At 52.3% G+C, this 22,688-nt stretch overlaps 1 protein-coding gene across 3 annotated transcripts in view; it reads right to left on the bottom strand.

Annotated features, from left to right (window-relative positions):
• Nucleotides 1–22,688, bottom strand: part of adcy3a (adenylate cyclase 3a) — a 163,567-nt gene that overhangs the window by 58,499 nt on the left and 82,380 nt on the right. For all 3 annotated transcript variants that reach the window (XM_069930586.1, XM_069930587.1, XM_069930588.1), the window contains 4 exons: nucleotides 19,466–19,627; nucleotides 12,696–12,783; nucleotides 11,729–11,845; nucleotides 9,822–10,078 (listed from right to left, as the gene is read on the bottom strand). In XM_069930586.1, coding sequence (XP_069786687.1) covers nucleotides 9,822–10,078; nucleotides 11,729–11,845; nucleotides 12,696–12,783; nucleotides 19,466–19,627 — 624 coding nt within the window. The remainder of the gene's footprint in view (nucleotides 1–9,821; nucleotides 10,079–11,728; nucleotides 11,846–12,695; nucleotides 12,784–19,465; nucleotides 19,628–22,688) is intronic.

The raw sequence follows: 22,688 nt of genomic DNA, 5'->3' as shown, positions 1-22,688 counted from the left end.
CTGTTACTGTGCTGTATGTCTAACGGGCTCGTGGGCCGGAAGGGCCTGTTACTGTGCTGTATGTCTAACGGGCTCGTGGGCTGGAAGGGCCTGTTACCGTGTTATATGACTAACGGGATTGTGGGTTGAAAGGGCCTGTTACCATGCTGTATCACTAATGGGCTCGTGGGCCGGAAGGGCCTGTTACCGTGTTGTATGACTAATGGGCTCGTAGGCTGAAAGGGCATGTTACCGTGCTGTATGACTAACGGGCCTGTGGGCTGGAAGGGCCTGTTACCGTGATGTATGTCTAACGGGCTCGTGGGCCGGAAGGGCCTGTTACCGTGCTGTATGTCTAACGGGCTCGTGGGCCGGAAGAGCCTGTTACTGTGCTGTATGTCTAACGGGCTCGTGGGCCGGAAGGGCCTGTTACAGTGCTGTATGTCTAACGGGCTCGAGGGCCGGAAGGGCCTGTTACCGTGCTGTATGTCTAACGAGCTCGTGGGCCGGAAGGGCCTGTTACCGTGATGTATGTCTAACGAGCTCGTGGGCCGGAAGGGCCTGTTTCCGTGCTGTATGTCTAAAATGGGCTCGTGGGCCGGAAGGGCCTGTTACCATGCTGTATGTCTAACAGGCTCGTGGGCCAGAAGGGCCTGTTACTGTGCTGTATGTCTAACGGGCTCGTGGGCCGTAAGGGCCTGTTACCGTGCTGTCTGTCTAACGGGCTCGTGGGCCGGAATGGCCTGTTACCGTGCTGTATGTCTAACGGGCTTGTGGGCCGGAAGGGTCTGTTACCGTACTGTATGTCTAATTGGTTCGTGGGCCGGAAGGGACCGTTACTGTGCTGTATGTCTAACGGGCTCGTGGGCCGTAAGGGCCTGTTACCGTGCTGTATGTCTAACGGGCTTGTGGGCCGGAAGGGCCTGTTACCGTGCTGTATGTCTAACGGGCTCGTGGGCCGGAAGGGTCTGTTACCGAACTGTATGTCTAATCGGTTCGTGGACTGGAAGGGACTGTTACTGTGCTGTATGTCCAATGGGCTCGTGGGCCGGAAGGGCCTGTTACCGTGCTGTATGTCTAATGGGCTTGTGGGCCGGAAGGGCCTGTTACCGTGCTGTATGTCTAACGGGCTCGTGGGCCGGAGGGGCCTGTTTCTGTGCTGTATGTCTAATGGGCTCGTGGGCCAGAAGGGCCTGTTACCGTGCTGTATGTCTAACAGGCTCGTGGGCCGGAAGAGCCTGTTTCTGTGCTGTATGTCTAATGGGCTCGTGGGCCGGAAGTGCCTGTTACTGTGCTGTATGTCTAATGGGCTCGTGGGCCAGAAGGGCCTGTTCCAGTGCTGTATGTCTAACGGGCTCGTGGGCCGGATGGGCCTATTTCCGTGCTGTATGTCTAAAACGGGCTCGTAGGCCGGAAGGGCCTGTTACCGAGCTGTATGTCAAACAGGCTCGTGGGCCGGAAGGGCCTGTTACCGTGCTGTATGTCTAACAGGCCAGTGGGCCGGAAGGGCCTATTACTGTGCTGTATGTCTAACGGGCTCGTGGGCCGGATGGGCCTGTTACCGTGCTGTATATCTAACAGGCTCGTGGGCCGGAAGGGCCTGTTACCGTGCTGTATGTCTAAAACGGGCTCGTGGGCCGGAAGGGCCTGTTACCATGCTGTATGTCTAACAGGCTCGTGGGCCAGAAGGGCCTGTTACTGTGCTGTATGTCTAACGAGCTCGTGGGCCGGAAGGGCCTGTTATCGTGCTGTCTGTCTAACGGGCTCGTGGGCCGGAATGGTCTGTTACCGTGCTTTTGTCTAACTGGCCTGTGGGCCGGAAGGGCCTGTTACCATGCTGTATGTCTAAAGGGCTCGAGGGCCGGAAGGTCCTGTTACCGTGCTGTATGTCTAACGGGCTCGTGGGCCGGAAGGGGCTGTTACCGTGCTGTATGTCTCACAGGCTCGTGGTCCGGAATGGCCTGTTACCGTGCTGTATGTCTAACGGGCCTGTCCGGAAGAACCTGTTTCCGTGCTGTATGTCTAACAGGCTCGTGGGCCGGAAGGGCCTGTTACTGGGCTGTATGTCTAACGTGCTCGTGTGCCGGAAGGGCCTGTTACCATGCTGTATGTCTAAAGGGCTTGTGGGCCGGAAGGGCCTGTTTCCGTGCTGCATGTCTAACGGGCTCGTGGGCCGGAAGGGCCTGTTACTGTGCTGTATGTCTAACGGTCTCGTGGGCCGGAAGGGCCTGTTACTGTGCTGTATGTCTAACAGGCTCGTGGGCCGGAAGGGCCTGTTACTGTGCTGTATGTCTAACGGTCTCGTGGGCCGGAAGGGCCTGTTACTGTGCTGTATGTCTAACGGGCTCGTGGGCCGGAAGGGCCTGTTACTGTGCTGTATGTCTAACGGGCTCGTGGGCTGGAAGGGCCTGTTACCGTGTTATATGACTAACGGGATTGTGGGTTGAAAGGGCCTGTTACCATGCTGTATCACTAATGGGCTCGTGGGCCGGAAGGGCCTGTTACCGTGTTGTATGACTAATGGGCTCGTAGGCTGAAAGGGCATGTTACCGTGCTGTATGACTAACGGGCCTGTGGGCTGGAAGGGCCTGTTACCGTGATGTATGTCTAACGGGCTCGTGGGCCGGAAGGGCCTGTTACCGTGCTGTATGTCTAACGGGCTCGTGGGCCGGAAGAGCCTGTTACTGTGCTGTATGTCTAACGGGCTCGTGGGCCGGAAGGGCCTGTTACAGTGCTGTATGTCTAACGGGCTCGTGGGCCGGAAGGGTCTGTTACCGTACTGTATGTCTAACGAGCTCGTGGGCCGGAAGGGCCTGTTACCGTGATGTATGTCTAACGAGCTCGTGGGCCGGAAGGGCCTGTTTCCGTGCTGTATGTCTAAAATGGGCTCGTGGGCCGGAAGGGCCTGTTACCATGCTGTATGTCTAACAGGCTCGTGGGCCAGAAGGGCCTGTTACTGTGCTGTATGTCTAACGGGCTCGTGGGCCGTAAGGGCCTGTTACCGTGCTGTCTGTCTAACGGGCTCGTGGGCCGGAAGGGCCTGTTACCGTGCTGTATGTCTAACGGGCTTGTGGGCCGGAAGGGTCTGTTACCGTACTGTATGTCTAATTGGTTCGTGGGCCGGAAGGGACCGTTACTGTGCTGTATGTCTAACGGGCTCGTGGGCCGGAAGGGCCTGTTACCGTGCTGTATGTCTAACGGGCTTGTGGGCCGGAAGGGCCTGTTACCGTGCTGTATGTCTAACGGGCACGTGGGCCGGAAGGGTCTGTTACCGTACTGTATGTCTAATTGGCTCGTGGGCCGGAAGGGACTGTTACTGTGCTGTATGTCCAACGGGCTCGTGGGCCGGAAGGGCCCGTTACCGTGCTGTATGTCTAATTGGCTCGTGGGTCGGAAGGGTTTGTTACTGTGCTGTATGTCCAACGGGCTCGTGGGCCGGAAGGGCCTGTTACCGTGCTGTATGTCTAACGGGCTTGTGGGCCGGGTTGGCCTGTTACCGTGCTGTATGTCTAACGGGCTCGTGGGCCGGAAGGGTCTGTTACCGTACTGTATGTCTAATTGGCTCGTGGGCCGGAAGGGACTGTTACTGTGCTGTATGTCTAACGGGCTCGTGGGCCGTAAGGGCCTGTTACCGTGCTGTCTGTCTAACGGGCTCGTGGGCCGGAAGGGCCTGTTACCGTGCTGTATGTCTAACAGGCTCGTGGGCCAGAAGGGCCTGTTACTGTGCTGTATGTCTAACGGGCTCGTGGGCCGTAAGGGCCTGTTACCGTGCTGTCTGTCTAACGGGCTCGTGGGCCGGAAGGGCCTGTTACCGTGCTGTATGTCTAACGGGCTTGTGGGCCGGAAGGGTCTGTTACCGTACTGTATGTCTAATTGGTTCGTGGGCCGGAAGGGACCGTTACTGTGCTGTATGTCTAACGGGCTCGTGGGCCGGAAGGGCCTGTTACCGTGCTGTATGTCTAACGGGCTTGTGGGCCGGAAGGGCCTGTTACCGTGCTGTATGTCTAACGGGCTCGTGGGCCGGAAGGGTCTGTTACCGAACTGTATGTCTAATCGGTTCGTGGGCTGGAAGGGACTGTTACTGTGCTGTATGTCCAATGGGCTCGTGGGCCGGAAGGGCCTGTTACCGTGCTGTATGTCTAATGGGCTTGTGGGCCGGAAGGGCCTGTTACCGTGCTGTATGTCTAACGGGCACGTGGGCCGGAAGGGTCTGTTACCGTACTGTATGTCTAATTGGCTCGTGGGCCGGAAGGGACTGTTACTGTGCTGTATGTCCAACGGGCTCGTGGGCCGGAAGGGCCCGTTACCGTGCTGTATGTCTAATTGGCTCGTGGGTCGGAAGGGTTTGTTACTGTGCTGTATGTCCAACGGGCTCGTGGGCCGGAAGGGCCTGTTACCGTGCTGTATGTCTAACGGGCTTGTGGGCCGGGTTGGCCTGTTACCGTGCTGTATGTCTAACGGGCTCGTGGGCCGGAAGGGTCTGTTACCGTACTGTATGTCTAATTGGCTCGTGGGCCGGAAGGGACTGTTACTGTGCTGTATGTCCAACGGGCTCGTGGGCCGGAAGTGCCTGTTACTGTGCTGTATGTCTAATGGGCTCGTGGGCCGGAAGTGCCTGTTACTGTGCTGTATGTCTAATGGGCTCGTGGGCCAGAAGGGCCTGTTCCAGTGCTGTATGTCTAACGGGCTCGTGGGCCGGATGGGCCTATTTCCGTGCTGTATGTCTAAAACGGGCTCGTAGGCCGGAAGGGCCTGTTACCGAGCTGTATGTCAAACAGGCTCGTGGGCCGGAAGGGCCTGTTACCGTGCTGTATGTCTAACAGGCTAGTGGGCCGGAAGGGCCTGTTACTGTGCTGTATGTCTAACGGGCTCGTGGGCCGGATGGGCCTGTTACCGTGCTGTATATCTAACAGGCTCGTGGGCCGGAAGGGCCTGTTACCGTGCTGTATGTCTAAAACGGGCTCGTGGGCCGGAAGGGCCTGTTACCATGCTGTATGTCTAACAGGCTCGTGGGCCAGAAGGGCCTGTTACTGTGCTGTATGTCTAACGAGCTCGTGGGCCGGAAGGGCCTGTTATCGTGCTGTCTGTCTAACGGGCTCGTGGGCCGGAATGGTCTGTTACCGTGCTTTTGTCTAACTGGCCTGTGGGCCGGAAGGGCCTGTTACCATGCTGTATGTCTAACGGGCTCGAGGGCCGGAAGGTCCTGTTACCGTGCTGTATGTCTAACGGGCCTGTCCGGAAGAACCTGTTTCCGTGCTGTATGTCTAACAGGCTCGTGGGCCGGAAGGGCCTGTTACTGGGCTGTATGTCTAACGTGCTCGTGTGCCGGAAGGGCCTGTTACCATGCTGTATGTCTAAAGGGCTTGTGGGCCGGAAGGGCCTGTTTCCGTGCTGCATGTCTAACGGGCTCGTGGGCCGGAAGGGCCTGTTACTGTGCTGTATGTCTAACGGTCTCGTGGGCCGGAAGGGCCTGTTACTGTGCTGTATATCTAACAGGCTCGTGGGCCGGAAGGGCCTGTTACTGTGCTGTATGTCTAACGGTCTCGTGGGCCGGAAGGGCCTGTTACTGTGCTGTATGTCTAACGGGCTCGTGGGCCGGAAGGGCCTGTTACTGTGCTGTATGTCTAACGGGCTCGTGGGCTGGAAGGGCCTGTTACCGTGTTATATGACTAACGGGATTGTGGGTTGAAAGGGCCTGTTACCATGCTGTATCACTAATGGGCTCGTGGGCCGGAAGGGCCTGTTACCGTGTTGTATGACTAATGGGCTCGTAGGCTGAAAGGGCATGTTACCGTGCTGTATGACTAACGGGCCTGTGGGCTGGAAGGGCCTGTTACCGTGATGTATGTCTAACGGGCTCGTGGGCCGGAAGGGCCTGTTACCGTGCTGTATGTCTAACGGGCTCGTGGGCCGGAAGAGCCTGTTACTGTGCTGTATGTCTAACGGGCTCGTGGGCCGGAAGGGCCTGTTACAGTGCTGTATGTCTAACGGGCTCGAGGGCCGGAAGGGCCTGTTACCGTGCTGTATGTCTAACGAGCTCGTGGGCCGGAAGGGCCTGTTACCGTGATGTATGTCTAACGAGCTCGTGGGCCGGAAGGGCCTGTTTCCGTGCTGTATGTCTAAAATGGGCTCGTGGGCCGGAAGGGCCTGTTACCATGCTGTATGTCTAACAGGCTCGTGGGCCAGAAGGGCCTGTTACTGTGCTGTATGTCTAACGGGCTCGTGGGCCGTAAGGGCCTGTTACCGTGCTGTCTGTCTAACGGGCTCGTGGGCCGGAATGGCCTGTTACCGTGCTGTATGTCTAACGGGCTTGTGGGCCGGAAGGGTCTGTTACCGTACTGTATGTCTAATTGGTTCGTGGGCCGGAAGGGACCGTTACTGTGCTGTATGTCTAACGGGCTCGTGGGCCGTAAGGGCCTGTTACCGTGCTGTATGTCTAACGGGCTTGTGGGCCGGAAGGGCCTGTTACCGTGCTGTATGTCTAACGGGCTCGTGGGCCGGAAGGGTCTGTTACCGAACTGTATGTCTAATCGGTTCGTGGACTGGAAGGGACTGTTACTGTGCTGTATGTCCAATGGGCTCGTGGGCCGGAAGGGCCTGTTACCGTGCTGTATGTCTAATGGGCTTGTGGGCCGGAAGGGCCTGTTACCGTGCTGTATGTCTAACGGGCTCGTGGGCCGGAGGGGCCTGTTTCTGTGCTGTATGTCTAATGGGCTCGTGGGCCAGAAGGGCCTGTTACCGTGCTGTATGTCTAACAGGCTCGTGGGCCGGAAGAGCCTGTTTCTGTGCTGTATGTCTAATGGGCTCGTGGGCCGGAAGTGCCTGTTACTGTGCTGTATGTCTAATGGGCTCGTGGGCCAGAAGGGCCTGTTCCAGTGCTGTATGTCTAACGGGCTCGTGGGCCGGATGGGCCTATTTCCGTGCTGTATGTCTAAAACGGGCTCGTAGGCCGGAAGGGCCTGTTACCGAGCTGTATGTCAAACAGGCTCGTGGGCCGGAAGGGCCTGTTACCGTGCTGTATGTCTAACAGGCCAGTGGGCCGGAAGGGCCTGTTACTGTGCTGTATGTCTAACGGGCTCGTGGGCCGGATGGGCCTGTTACCGTGCTGTATATCTAACAGGCTCGTGGGCCGGAAGGGCCTGTTACCGTGCTGTATGTCTAAAACGGGCTCGTGGGCCGGAAGGGCCTGTTACCATGCTGTATGTCTAACAGGCTCGTGGGCCAGAAGGGCCTGTTACTGTGCTGTATGTCTAACGAGCTCGTGGGCCGGAAGGGCCTGTTATCGTGCTGTCTGTCTAACGGGCTCGTGGGCCGGAATGGTCTGTTACCGTGCTTTTGTCTAACTGGCCTGTGGGCCGGAAGGGCCTGTTACCATGCTGTATGTCTAAAGGGCTCGAGGGCCGGAAGGTCCTGTTACCGTGCTGTATGTCTAACGGGCTCGTGGGCCGGAAGGGGCTGTTACCGTGCTGTATGTCTCACAGGCTCGTGGTCCGGAATGGCCTGTTACCGTGCTGTATGTCTAACGGGCCTGTCCGGAAGAACCTGTTTCCGTGCTGTATGTCTAACAGGCTCGTGGGCCGGAAGGGCCTGTTACTGGGCTGTATGTCTAACGTGCTCGTGTGCCGGAAGGGCCTGTTACCATGCTGTATGTCTAAAGGGCTTGTGGGCCGGAAGGGCCTGTTTCCGTGCTGCATGTCTAACGGGCTCGTGGGCCGGAAGGGCCTGTTACTGTGCTGTATGTCTAACGGTCTCGTGGGCCGGAAGGGCCTGTTACTGTGCTGTATGTCTAACAGGCTCGTGGGCCGGAAGGGCCTGTTACTGTGCTGTATGTCTAACGGTCTCGTGGGCCGGAAGGGCCTGTTACTGTGCTGTATGTCTAACGGGCTCGTGGGCCGGAAGGGCCTGTTACTGTGCTGTATGTCTAACGGGCTCGTGGGCTGGAAGGGCCTGTTACCGTGTTATATGACTAACGGGATTGTGGGTTGAAAGGGCCTGTTACCATGCTGTATCACTAATGGGCTCGTGGGCCGGAAGGGCCTGTTACCGTGTTGTATGACTAATGGGCTCGTAGGCTGAAAGGGCATGTTACCGTGCTGTATGACTAACGGGCCTGTGGGCTGGAAGGGCCTGTTACCGTGATGTATGTCTAACGGGCTCGTGGGCCGGAAGGGCCTGTTACCGTGCTGTATGTCTAACGGGCTCGTGGGCCGGAAGAGCCTGTTACTGTGCTGTATGTCTAACGGGCTCGTGGGCCGGAAGGGCCTGTTACAGTGCTGTATGTCTAACGGGCTCGAGGGCCGGAAGGGCCTGTTACCGTGCTGTATGTCTAACGAGCTCGTGGGCCGGAAGGGCCTGTTACCGTGATGTATGTCTAACGAGCTCGTGGGCCGGAAGGGCCTGTTTCCGTGCTGTATGTCTAAAATGGGCTCGTGGGCCGGAAGGGCCTGTTACCATGCTGTATGTCTAACAGGCTCGTGGGCCAGAAGGGCCTGTTACTGTGCTGTATGTCTAACGGGCTCGTGGGCCGTAAGGGCCTGTTACCGTGCTGTCTGTCTAACGGGCTCGTGGGCCGGAAGGGCCTGTTACCGTGCTGTATGTCTAACGGGCTTGTGGGCCGGAAGGGTCTGTTACCGTACTGTATGTCTAATTGGTTCGTGGGCCGGAAGGGACCGTTACTGTGCTGTATGTCTAACGGGCTCGTGGGCCGGAAGGGCCTGTTACCGTGCTGTATGTCTAACGGGCTTGTGGGCCGGAAGGGCCTGTTACCGTGCTGTATGTCTAACGGGCTCGTGGGCCGGAAGGGTCTGTTACCGAACTGTATGTCTAATCGGTTCGTGGGCTGGAAGGGACTGTTACTGTGCTGTATGTCCAATGGGCTCGTGGGCCGGAAGGGCCTGTTACCGTGCTGTATGTCTAATGGGCTTGTGGGCCGGAAGGGCCTGTTACCGTGCTGTATGTCTAACGGGCACGTGGGCCGGAAGGGTCTGTTACCGTACTGTATGTCTAATTGGCTCGTGGGCCGGAAGGGACTGTTACTGTGCTGTATGTCCAACGGGCTCGTGGGCCGGAAGGGCCCGTTACCGTGCTGTATGTCTAATTGGCTCGTGGGTCGGAAGGGTTTGTTACTGTGCTGTATGTCCAACGGGCTCGTGGGCCGGAAGGGCCTGTTACCGTGCTGTATGTCTAACGGGCTTGTGGGCCGGGTTGGCCTGTTACCGTGCTGTATGTCTAACGGGCTCGTGGGCCGGAAGGGTCTGTTACCGTACTGTATGTCTAATTGGCTCGTGGGCCGGAAGGGACTGTTACTGTGCTGTATGTCCAACGGGCTCGTGGGCCGGAATGGCCTGTTACCGTGCTGTATGTCTAACGGGCTTGTGGGCCGGAAGGGCCTGTTACCGTGATGTATGTCCAACGGGCTCGTGGGCCGGAATGGCCTGTTACCGTGCTGTATGTCTAACGGGCTCGTGGGCCGGAAGGGCCTGTTACCGTTCTGTATGTCTAACGGGCTCGTGGGCCGGAAGGGCCTGTTACCGTGCTGTATGTCTAACGGGCTCGTGGGCCGGAAGGGCCTGTTACCGTGCTGTATGTCTAACGGGCTCGTGGGCCGGAATGGCCTGTTACCGTGCTGTATGTCTAACGGGCTCGTGAGCCGGAAGGGCCTGTTACTGTGCTGTATGTCTAACGGGCTCGTGGGCCGGAAGGGCCTGTTTCCGTGCTGTATGTCTAACGGGCTCGTGGGCCGGAAGGGCCTGTTACCGTTCTGTATGTCTCACGGGCTCGTGGGCCGGAAGGGCCTGTTTCCGTGCTGTATGTCCACATTTAAACAATTGAAATGAACTTACTGGAGCTGGATGGAGCGCTGTTGGTTGTACTCCTGGAAGACGTGGCGCCAGCCCAACAGGCTGATTGAGGTGTACACGCTGCTGATCACCAACATCAGGGCAGCCTTCACCAGGTGGCTGGCCTGTACCAGCATGGTGCAGCTGGTCAGCTGCAGCACCCATAGGTGGCTATAGTACTTCGGGTCATTCACACAGCCACGGGGAGCCTGGCTCAGGTTCCTGCTGGTCGCTGGCTGGGGGCTGTGCACGCAGGAGAGCTGAGGGGCAATTCCCTGTGTTAGTGCGATGCCAACAGGCAGGACCATGACATCCCATCAACCCATGGCAGACCAAACACCTCTGAACCCACTGTGACTCATCCCTGACCCCATTCTGACCCCACCATGACCCCAGACTGATCCCACCGTGACCCTACGCCGACTTCACTGTGACCCCATCCAGACCCCACTGTGACCCCAACCTTGATGTGACCCCCAAACTGACCCCACTGTGGCCCCCACCCTGACCCCACGATGACCTCCCACCCAGTCCCAACATGACCCCAAGACTGACGCCATCCTGACCTCACAAGCTGACCCCACCTGACCCACTGTAACTCCATCTTGACCCCACTATAGCCCCACCCTAACACCCACCATGACCTGTAAATCCATCCTGACCTCAACCCTGACCCATCGTATCCCACATCACCATTGCAAGGGTGAATGTTTAAGAGTGAAAGCCGGTGTATCAGTGTGTACGGTGCTGATGTGTGAGTGGGTTAATAGAACAACGAACACCACAGCCCAGTACAGGCCCTTCAGCCTTCGATATTCTGCAGACCCATATGTTCCTTTAAGAAAAGTACTAAACCCTCCCTACCCCGTAACATCCTATTTTTCTTCCATCCATGTGTCTAAGAGTCTCTTAAATGCCCCCAATGTTTCACCCTCCACCATCATCCCTGATAAGGCATTCCAGGCCCCCACAACTCTCTGTGTAAAAGACTTACCCCTGACGTCTCCCCTAAACCTCCCTCCCTTCTCTCTGTACCTATGTCCTCTGGTGTTTGCTGATCCTGCCCTGGGAAACAGGCACTGGCCGTCCACCCTGTCTATGCCTCTCAGAATCTTGTCGACCTCTATCAAGTCTCCTCTCATCCTTCTTCAAAGAGAAAAGTCTCATTTCTGCTAACCTGGCCTCATAAGACTTGTTGCCCAATCCAGGCAACATCCTGGTAAATCCCCTCTCCACAGCTTCCACATCCTTCCTCTAATGAGGTGACCAGAAATGAAGACAATACTCTAATCGTGGCCTCTCCAGAGATTTGTAGAGTTGTTACATGACCTCTCTACTCCTGAATTCAATCCCTCTTACCTATCCTATCAACCTGTGCGGCAACCTTGAGGGATGTATGGATTTGTACACCAAAGTCCCTCTGTTCAACCACACTCTTACGTAACCGACTATTAACCCTGGACTCAACCTTCTGGTTTGTCCTTCCAAAATACATCAACTCACACTTATCTGATTGAACTCCATCTGCCACTTTTCTGCCCAACTCTGCATCCTGTCTCTATCCTCTTGTAACCTTCAAAAACCCTCCAGCTCCATCCACAACTCCTCCAATCTTCGTATCATCCACAAACTTACTGGCCCATCCTTCCACCTCTTCATCCAGGTCATTTTTAAATATCACAAAGAACAGGGGTCCCAGAACAGATCCCTGCGATATTGAACTCATCACTGTATGAATGTGAGAGGTGCCGGTGTGAGTGTGAGTGATTCCAGTATGTGCATGTGGTGCCAGTGTGGGTATGTGGTGCCGGTGTAGGTATGTGGAGCCAGTGTGAGTGTGATTGGTGCCGGTGTGAGTGTGAGCGGTGCCGGTGTGATGGTGAGTGGTGCTGGGACCTGCGCACACTCACCATGTTGATGCTGTGGGTGAGCATGAGGATGAGGGAGGCAGCCATGGCGCACGTGTTCCGTACCCAACGCGTCCGGTCCATCCACGTGGAGAACTCCACCACCTTCCCCGGGAACGTCTGTACCACAACCATCCGAGGGGTAAAGGGGAGTTGTAACAGGGAAGATGATGGGGGGGGGGGGGGTCATGCTGCGTTTGTGGGGTGGAAATTGAGAGGATGTTGGGTGAGGTTACGTGGAGGTGGGTGACGGGGAGGGTGGTGGATGAGAGGAGTTGACAGGGAGGGGGCGATGGGGAGGGGGGTGACGGGGAGAGGGGACGGCAGGGAGAGGTGGTCAGGGGGGGTTGACGGGGAGGATGGGTGACGGGGAGGGGGGGTGATGGGAAGAGGGGTGACGGGGTGGGAGTGATGGGGTGGGAGTGACGGGGAGGAGTGAAGGGTTGGGGCTGATGGGGTGGGGGTGACGTGGAGAGGGTGACATGGAGTGGGTTGACATGGAGTGGGTGACGGGGAGGGGTGATGGGGATGGGTAACGGGGAAGGGGGTGACGGGGAGAGGGTTGATGGGGAGGGGGTGATGGGGAAGGGGTTGATGGGGTAGGGGGTGGGGTGATGGGGAGGGGGTGATGGGGAGTGGGTGACGGGGAAGGGTTGATGGAGAGGGGGTGATGGGGAGGGGGTGACAGGGAGGGGGTGACAGGGAGTGGGTTGACATGGAATGGGTGACAGGGAGGGGTGACGGGGATGGGTGTCGGGGAAGGGGGTGAGGAGGAGGGGGTGACAGGGAGGGTGAGACAGGGAGTGGGTTGACATGGAATGGGTGAAGGGGCAGGGTGACGGGGATGGGTGACGGGGAGAGGGTTGATGGGGGTGGGGTGATGGGGAGGGGGTGACAGGGAGTGGGTGACAGGGAAGAGGTGACGGGGAGGGGGTGATGCAGTGGGGTTGACGGGGAGGGGGAGACTCACCCTGGGGAAGATGGCGGCCAGCGAGAGGCCGGTGAGCCCCAGCAACATCACCTCACCCACAAGGAACGTGACGTAATTCACCCACAGTCTGTGGATGGGAGGGAGGTGGTCAATGGGAGACTCCAACCTCACTGTGACTCCCACCCAACCTGACCCCGATCCTCTCTACGCTCTACACCCCATCCTCTTCAACCCCACCCTGACCCTCCCCCCCTCCAACCCCACCCACTCCACCCCTACCCTGACCCCCTAGCCCTCCACCCCATCCTCTACCCCCACCCTGACACCCACCCTCTCCAGCCCTTCCAACCCCATCCTCTTCACCCGCACCGACTCCCAGCCTTTTCACCCCTACTCTGACCCTCTCCACCCCTTCCACCCCCACCCTGACTCCCTCCCCCTCCACCTCCACCCTCTTCACCCCCACCCTCTCCACCCCCACCTGCTCCATCCCATTCCCATTTTCCCCGGACGTGAGATCACAGTGAAACAGACTGATCGGTGAGTTGCACTGTGTACAGGGTCCAGAGTAGGAGTGGGGGGTGTAGTCTTTGGCTGAAGAGGCCTAGGCAAGAAGAGGCTTTTACTTTCCTAAGTGACGGCGTAGTTAGGGTGTTTAAAATGACTCCTGAGCCAGTGATGGGCCTCTCATGTGAGATGTGGTAGTCCTGGGGGACCTCCCGTCTGCTGGAGAGCCACATCTGCCAGATGTGTATGCAGATGGGCGAGCTGGAAGACCATGTTAGGAATCTGGAGCAGGGCTTCATATAATAGTCCGAAGGCTAGAATTGCTGTCAATGGGCGGATTTCAGAATCTTTTAGTTTGACAAGATCTACTAGACAAGGATGCCCATTGTCACCTGCTTTATTTGCTATAGTTATTGAGCCTTTGGCACAATTAATACGTCAAAACGAAAATGTTAAAGGTATGAGAGTTTTGAATGAGGAATACAAGATTAATTTATTTGCAGATGATGTTTTTTTATATTTGGTGGATCCGGGTATTTCTTTACCAGCAATTCAACAATGTTTAGAAAACTATGGTCAATTATCTGGTTATAAAGTAAATTGGGCCAAAAGTGAAATTCTATCAATTTGTAAAGATGATTATTCAATATATAAAAATATTACCAATTTGAAGTGGACTACACAAATTAAATATTTAGGAATTAATGTTAATATGGAATTTCAAGATTTATATTCAATTAATTTTCTTCCTTTAATAAAAAGGATTAAATTAGATTTGATTAGGTGGAAGGATTTACCTTTGGGTTTATTAGGGAGGATTAATACTATAAAAATGAATATCTTTTCTCGAATACAATATTTGTTTCAATAAATTCCCTATTTTTTTAAACAAAAGTTTTTTTAAGGATTTATATAAAGCGATTAGAGACTTCTTATGGAAGGGAAAATTTCCGAGGGTAGCGATGAGAAAGTTGATGTAGGATTTCCAATTTGGAGGTTTAAGATTACCGAATTTTCAACATTATTATGAAGCAGCTCAATTTAAATTTCTTAGTGCATTAATGAATATGGATGATCCGCCCAGCTGGGCAAAGGTAGAAATGGCAGTTATTTTAGAAAAATTTCCTCATGAGTTTTTGTTTCGATGGAATAAAAAATTATTACGAACTTATGATGTACCAATATTGAAGCATTTATTGAATTTATGGACAAGTAAACTTAACAAATTGGGGCTCAAAAATAAATGGTCTGGACGATTGCCATTATATAACAATCAACTTGTTCCTTTTACAGTCTCCAATATCACCTTGAAACAATGGGAAAGGAAGGGAATAAAAAACTTATCCGATTGTTTTTCTGAGGGATGTTTTTGTTCTTTTGATGAATTACAAAGGAAATTTGGTATTAGTGGAAATTCTGTATTTGTGTATTATCAATTAAGATCTTTTGTAAAACAGATATGTGGTCGTCATATGATCTTACTGCCTGATTCTAATTTTGAGGAATATGTACTTTCAATACCAAAAAAGGGGTATATATCTGATTTGTATTGTATTTTACAAGAAACTGAAAGTAAAAAAGATTGGGATAAAGATAAATTGAAATGGGAAAAAGATTTAGGTTTTACAATAGCTGAAGAAGCCTGGATGGAAATTTGCCAGAATAGTATTCGGAAATTGATTAATGCTAGATTAGCGATGATTAATTATAATTTTATACATCAGTTATATTTAACACCGGAGAAACTAAAAAAGTTTGGCCTTAGTAAGTCGGATTGCTGTTTTTGTTGTGACCAGACGGCTAATACTTTTTTGCACACTGTCTGGCTTTGTGATCGATTGCAACAGTTTTGGAAAGGTATTCAATCTATATTTAATAGTTTATATAATATCTATCTTGTATTAGATCCTGATATATTTTTATTAGGGAATATGCAATCACTAATTGATTTAGGTTTAAAGGATTATCAGATTTCCGTTATCTATTTAGCTTTAGCTGTGGCCAAGAAATGTATAGCACTTACTTGGAAAGACAGAAATATATTAACTTTAGATAGGTAGTATTTGGAGATGAAGTTCTGTTTGACTATGGAAAGGATATCTTTTTCAATTCAGGATAAGGTGTCTTTTTATAGGTTAAAGTGGACTCCGTTTGTTAAATATATGCATTTAAGTTTGCTTTAAATATGTTTTTAAGTGTGATATTTTAGTATTGATAACTTGTTAGTATCTTTACTTGTTATGTTTTATCTTTTTTTTTCTTATATATAATATTGTTCACTTTATTAACTCTTCACTCTTTATTTGGGGGGGGTTAGACTAATTTTAAGTTAGGTTATTAATGTTGTGTTATAATTATTGGGGGGGGTTAGTTTATTTAGTTTACTGATGCAGTACTGTAATTTTATTATCTTATTTTTATTTTTTTTAATGTAATCTTCTATTTTATTCATGTTATAAAATCTTAAATAAAGTTTTAAAAAAGCCAAAAAAAAAAGGAATCTGGAGCAGCAAATGGAAGATGATTGGAGCATCAGGGAGAATGATGCTGTCATAGATCAGAGCTACGGTAAAGTCGTCACACCTGGGCTGCCAGAGGCAGGTAGTTGGGCGCCAGTCAGAGAAGGGAAAGGGAAGGTGAGCGGCAGGCATTTCACAGAATCCACATGGCTATTCCCCTGAATCATCTGAGTACTGTTGGGGGGATGGCCTACCATGAGGGAGCCACGGTGGCCCTGAGCCTGATGCAAAAAGGTGGGACGGAGGAGAGTTATAATCATAGGGGACTCCACAGTTAGGGGGAGAGAGACAGGAGATTCTGTGGGTGCGAGAAAGGCACCTACATGCCACATTGGCTCCCGGATGCTAGTATCTGGGATGTCCCTGGCCAGGTCCACGGCATCCTGGTGTCAGAGAAGTTGTGGTACATGTTGGAGAGGGACAAGGTCCTTAAGTGGGAGTTTAGGGAGCTCGGCAGAGGCTGAAGAACGGGACCTCGAGGGGTAGCATTCCCAGGATTGTTGCCTGCGCCACGTGATAGCGAGGGCTGGAATTGGAGGAGGCGGCCAATGAATGGGTGCAGTAGGCGGGTTGAAGATTTTTGGATCATTGTGTAATCCCTTCTGGGGAAGGTGAGACCTGTCCAGATTGGAATGGCTACCACCTGAACTTGAGGGGGAGCAACTTCCTGTTGGGTAGGTTGGCTGCTGGGGTTGGGAAGGTTTAAACTAGTTTAGAAGGTGGGGTAGGGGGGGAAGAAGTGCATGGAGTTAAACCAGATCTATCATTTAGAGATGCTTTGAGGAAGGAGAAGCAAAATAGAGGGTAGGAAATAAAGAGGGAGAAGGGCTTGAATAGAAGAAGCATCAGGAATGAGGTGAGGAATGGAGAGCTGGGATACATACGTGGAACGAGGATGCAATGGCCATTGGAGACCAGGCCAGCACCAGGGGAGGAATGGATTCTCAATATTCTTTGATTTCAAATGGATTGGGGGTTGGAGAGAAGGGGAGAAGGGGAGGCATTAGAGCTGCAGAAAGGGTGGGTAATGTAGCAGCGACCTCTACTGAGTCAGTATGGGTGGAAGTTAGGACAGGAAGGGAGCAGTTTACTGGGAGTATTCCATAGGCCCCTGGTAGCAGCAGGAATACCGAGCAGCAGATGGGGAGGCAGATTTTGGGAAAATAACAGGGTTCTTACCATGGGTGACTTTAACTTCCCGCACTTTGACTGGCACCTGCTTAGTGCCAGAGGTTTGGCCGGGAAGTTTGCTATGTATATCCAGGATGGACACATTGACAGGCCGACAAGGGGGACGCCATATTAGATCTAGTATTTGATAATCAACCAGGTCAGGTCACTGATCTCTCAGTGGGTGAACATTTGGGGGACAGTGACCACCCCTCCCTTTAACACGGTCATGGACAAGGACAGAAACATAGAAACGTAGAAGATAGGAGCAGGAGTAGGTCATTCGACCCTTCGAGCCTGCTCCGCCATTCAACGAGATCATGGCTGATCTTAAAGTTCAGTACCCTGACCACGCCTTCTCTCCGTAACCTTTAATACCCTTATACTGAAGAAATAGATCTCATTCCCTCTTAAATATATTTAATGAACCTGCCTCTACTGCCCTCTGTGGCAATGAATTTCACAGATTCACCACCCTCTGGGTAAAGAAATTCCTCCTCATCTCGGTCCTAAATGGTTTGCCTATTATCCTCAAACCATGGCCCCGGGTTCTGGATTTTCCCATCCTTGGAAACATCCCATCTGCATCCATTCTGTCCAGTCCTGCCAGAATTTTATATGTCTCTATGAGATCCCCTCTCAATCTTCTAAACTCCAGCGAGTACAGGACAGAGTCAGAGATGACAGGAAAATTGGGGGAAGGGCCAACTATGTGGCTGCAAGGCTAGAACTTGCGGGAGTGAATCACAAATGGCAATGAGGAAGAGGACAGGAGGAAGATAGATCAGCTTGTTGAATGGTGCAACAACAACAACCTTGTGCTCAAAACCAAAGAGATGAGCAGAGGTGAAAGAGCTGGGGCTTTACTCTTGGGAGAGAAGGAGGACGAGAGGAGACATGATCGAAGTAGACAAGAATAGATGGAGGGGATGGCCAGTGCCTCCTTCCCAGGGCCCCATTGCTCAATGCAAGAGGGCACGGTTTTAAGGTCAATGGTGGGAAGTTTCAGGGTGGCATTAGAGGAAGGGTTTTTACTCAGAGAGGGGTTGGTGCATGGAATGCCCGAGCTGGGGGTGGGGGAGGCAGGTACATTGGGGAAATCCAAGAGATGAAGAGATAAGCATATTAGAAGTTTAAAGTGGAGGGTTATGGGGGAGGCTGGGTCTAAAGATTAGCACAACACTGTGGGCCTAAGGTCCTGGACTGTACTGTTAAACCCCCCATGAACTGGGAGTGCAGGCATGACTTCCCATCCCCTGCACCCAATGGAGTGAACATCTGCTCCTTCCTCAGGCAGACACCAGACCTATGATGGAGATTTGGTGAATCCATGGCTATGTGTTCAGAGACTCTCTGCCTCCATAGCCCTCAAGCTGTGTGTTCCTGATTCCTACCTCGCTCTGGGGCAAACAATTCCTTCTCAGATCCCCTTAACCCCTAGTCCCCTTCACCCTCAAGTTTTTAAATGTAGACACAGCACGGTGACAGGCCCTTCTGACCCATAAGTCTGTGCGCCCAATCATACTCAATTACCCTGCAACCCCTGGTATGTTTTGAATGGTGGCAGGAAACCGGAGCCCCAGGGAAAACCCACGCAGAACGTACAAACTCCTGACAGACAGCGCAGGATTTGAACCACGGTCCCGATCCAGGCGCTGCAACAGAGTTGCACTAACTATTATACCAACTGGGCCACCCTAATGGAGAGGGTTGATGTGGGAATGTTTCCTCGTCAGCCCTTTCACACCCATTCACCTATCCTCTGCTTCAGGGAGAACCAGCCCATCCTCGGCCCCCTTCCCTCAGCCAGTCTCCTGATGAGTCTCCTCTGCTCTCTCTCCAGTGAGATCACGCCCTTTCCCGGTGGAGAGACTAGGACGGCACCCAGTGCCCCAGCTGCGGCCGATACAAAGCCACTGGCCCAGCTAATGAGCACCTCGCACATTCCGCAACATGACAGTGGGAGCTGTCCTTCGAGGGAGTGGGACAGCCCCAGAACTGGAGGCTTGGATAAGGTACACATTGTTGGGTCCAGGAAGGGTTTGACAGAGATGTCGAGGATGCATGGGAGGGCCACACTCATCCTGCTCTGGAGAAGGGGGTTGAGGTGTTAGGGGAGGGGCATGTGCAGGACAACTTGTGACCAGGCAGGAATTTTCGAATCATCCTGACGGTGGCAAAGCTGATGAAGATAGCAGCATCTCATCGAGGGAGTTGCTTCCAGGGATGGGAGAAGCAAAGAGTTCAGGGACTCCCTGGGGATCCAGACTCTGGGGATCACGTCCCATAACCCTGGGGATTCAGATCCTAGGGATCCTGACCCATGACCTTGGGGATCCAGACCCTGGGGATCCAGACCCTGGGGAGCGTGACCCATGATCCTGGGTGCCATTTTCCTGACTGTAACGTTAGTGACCCTGACCCTGCTCTTGCAGAAGTGATGCTGACCCGACTTTGACCCTGTCTACACGGAAGGGATATTGACCCCTGACCCTGCCCAGATGGACGGCAAAGCTGACCCCTGACCCTGCTCACATGGACAGCAATGCTGACCCATGACCCCACCCACATAGCGGTGATGCTGACCCCACCCACACAGACGACACTGCAGACCTGGGCTCGATGGACGCCTGTGTGAGGAAGGAGAAGGCGAGGATGATGCAGGTGGAGCTGATAGCCGCACCACTTTGCTTCTCCCTCTCGACTGAGAACCGAGTCTCTAGCTGTGGCGATGTGAACCTCATCGTCAGGGGGTTCGTGCGATGTCCCTTCAACCTGCATTCAACGGAGAGGGGGTAACTTGTGGGCAGTGAGGGGCCCAGCCCACCACCCCTCCACCCTGTCGACCCATCCCTCACTCAGTCCACCCCTCCCCCATCCAGTCCATCCCTCTTTCACTAAGTCAACCCATCCCTCACCCAATCCCAGATCCACCCCCACCCAGTCCACCACTCCCCAACCCAGTTGACCTGTCCCTCACCCAGTCCTGGACTCACCCCCACCCAGTTGATGACCAAAACTGTACACAATTCTCCAAGTTTGGCCTCACCAATGCAGAACATCCCAGCTCCTAGACTCAGTGCTCTTATTTATAAAGGCCAACATCCCTTAGACTTTCTTCACCACCGAATCTATATATGTGACTTCCCTTTCAGGGAACTATGGACCATTATTTCTAGATCCTTCTGTTCTTCTGCACTCTTCAGTGCCCAACCATTCACCATGTATGTCATATTTTGATTAGCCCAGCCAAATGTCACACCTCACTCTGATCTGCATTAAACTCCATTTGCCACCTTTTAGCCCATTCTTCTAATTGGCCTAAATCCCTATGCAAGGTTTGAAACCCTTCACTATCCACAGCTCCACCTATCTTAGTATCATCTGCAAAGGTACTAATCCAATTTCCCACCCCATCATCCAGATCATTAATGTATATGACAAACAGTAATGGACCCAATCCCCTACCCCATCCACCCTCCACCCACCCTGTCTCACCCCCCCCACCCCCCCCCACCTGCTCCATCCCGTCCACCCCTCCCTTACCCTGTCCACCCTCCCTCACCCTTTTCACCCCTCCCCCACCTTCCCTCATCCTGTCCGCACCTACCCCACCCTGCCCCACAGATTCCATAGATTCACCCCCCTTTGGGAAAAGCAGACTCTCCTCATCTCCATCCTAAATCTACTAGCTAGTGGGCCCCTTCTTATCTCGAGCCCCAAGGATGCAAGGATCTGGTCCAGGCTGGTACAGTGAACTAAGGTAGTCTATAGCTAGTACTGTGCTTGCTTAATAGACACATGAATATTAATTTAGACGCCCCTAAGGAGGGAATGAACTAATTAACATAACATAACATAACATAACAATTACAGCACGGAAACAGGCCATTAGGCCCTTCTAGTCCGCACCGAACCAAACACCCCTTTCTAGTCCCACCTCCCTGCACAATGCCCATAACCCTCAATCTTCTTCTCATCCATATACCTGTCCAACCTTTTCTTAAATAATACAATTGACTCCGCCGCCACTATTTCTCCCGGAAGATCATTCCACACGGCTACCACTCTCTGAGTAAAGAAGTTCCCCCTCATGTTACCTCTAAACCTCTGCCCCTTAATTCTTAACTCATGTCCTCTTGTTTTAATCTTTCCTCCTCTTAACGGAAATAGTCTATCCACATCCACTCTGTCTATCCCTTTCATAATCTTAAATACTTCTATCAAATCCCCTCTCAACCTTCTACGCTCCAAAGAATAAAGACCTAATCTGTCCAATCTCTCCCTATACCCTAGATGCTTAAACCCAGGTAACATTCTGGTAAACCTTCTCTGCACTCGCTCCACTCTGTTTATATCCTTCCTCTAATTAGGCGACCAGAACTGCACACAGAACTCCAAATGAGGCCGCACCAACATCTTATACAATCTCAACATCACCTCCCAACTCCTATATTCCATGCAATGATTGATAAAGGCCAGCATACTAAAAGCCTTCTTCACCACCCTATTCACGTGAGTTTCTACCTTCAGGGAACGATGTACCGTCACTCCTAAATCTTTCTGCTATTCTGTATTCCTCAATGCTCTCCCATTTACCACGTATGTCCTATTCTGATTCTTCTTACCAAAATGAAGCACCTCACACTTATCAGCATTAAATTCCATCTGCCATTTTTCAGCCCACTTTTCTAAGCAGCCCAAATCCCTCTGCAATCCTTGAAAACCTTCTTCATTATCCACTATTCCACCTATCTTAGTATCGTCTGCATATTTACTAATCCAATTCACCACCCCATCATCTAGATCATTAATGTATATAACGAACAACAATGGGCCCAATACAGATCCTTGAGGCACACCACTGGTCACCGGCCTCCAACCTGACAGACAATTATCCACTACCACTCTCTGGCCTCTCCCTTTCAGCCAATGTTCAATCCATTTGACTATCTCAAAATTTATACCTAAAGACTGCACCTTCTTAATTAACCTTCCATGTGGTACCTTATCGAAGGCCTTACTGAAGTCCATATAGACAACATCCACTGCACTACCCTCATCCATATTCCTAGTCACCTCTTCAAAAAATTCAATCAGATTGGTCAAACATGACCTTCCTCCCACAAATCCATGTTGAGTGCTCCTGATCAGACCCTGTCTATCCAGATGTTTATAAGTACTATCTCTAAGAATTTTCTCCATTAACTTACCTACCACAGACGTCAAACTTACAGGCCGATAGTTGCCAGGCTTCCTCCTTGAACCCTTTTAAAATAACGGAACCACATGCGCGATGCGCCAATCCTCCGGCACTATCCCCATATCTAATGACATTTGGAAAATTACCGCCAGAGCCTCTGCTATTTCCTCCTTCACTTCTCTCAATGTCCTGGGGAAGATCCCGTCTGGTCCCGGAGACTTATCCACCTTTATATTCTTCAAAAGCCTTAAAACTACACCTTTTGTAATCTCTATATTCCCCATATTTACCCAATTTGCTTTTTTTATCTCACATCTCCCAATATCCTTCTCCTTAGTGAATACCGAAGAAAAGAAACTGTTCAATATCTCCCCCATTTCTCTAGGCTCCACACACAGTTTTCTGCTCTGATTTTCTAAGGGACCAATTTTGGTCCATTAATTTACCATTAACATATTTGTAGAACTCTTTTGGATTAGTTTTCACCCTGCTTGCCATAGTTTTCTCGTACCTTCTTTTAGCTTTCCTAATTCCTCTCTTAAGATTCCTCTTACATTCAATGTATCTTTCAAACATCTCCTTAACTCCATGCTTCTTATATCTAATGTACGCCTCCCTCTTTCTTCGAACCAA

Source organism: Narcine bancroftii, chromosome 4 (assembly GCF_036971445.1).
Source record: "Narcine bancroftii isolate sNarBan1 chromosome 4, sNarBan1.hap1, whole genome shotgun sequence".
Taxonomy (NCBI): Eukaryota; Metazoa; Chordata; class Chondrichthyes; order Torpediniformes; family Narcinidae; genus Narcine; species Narcine bancroftii.
This window is presented reverse-complemented; position numbering and strand designations above follow the sequence as displayed.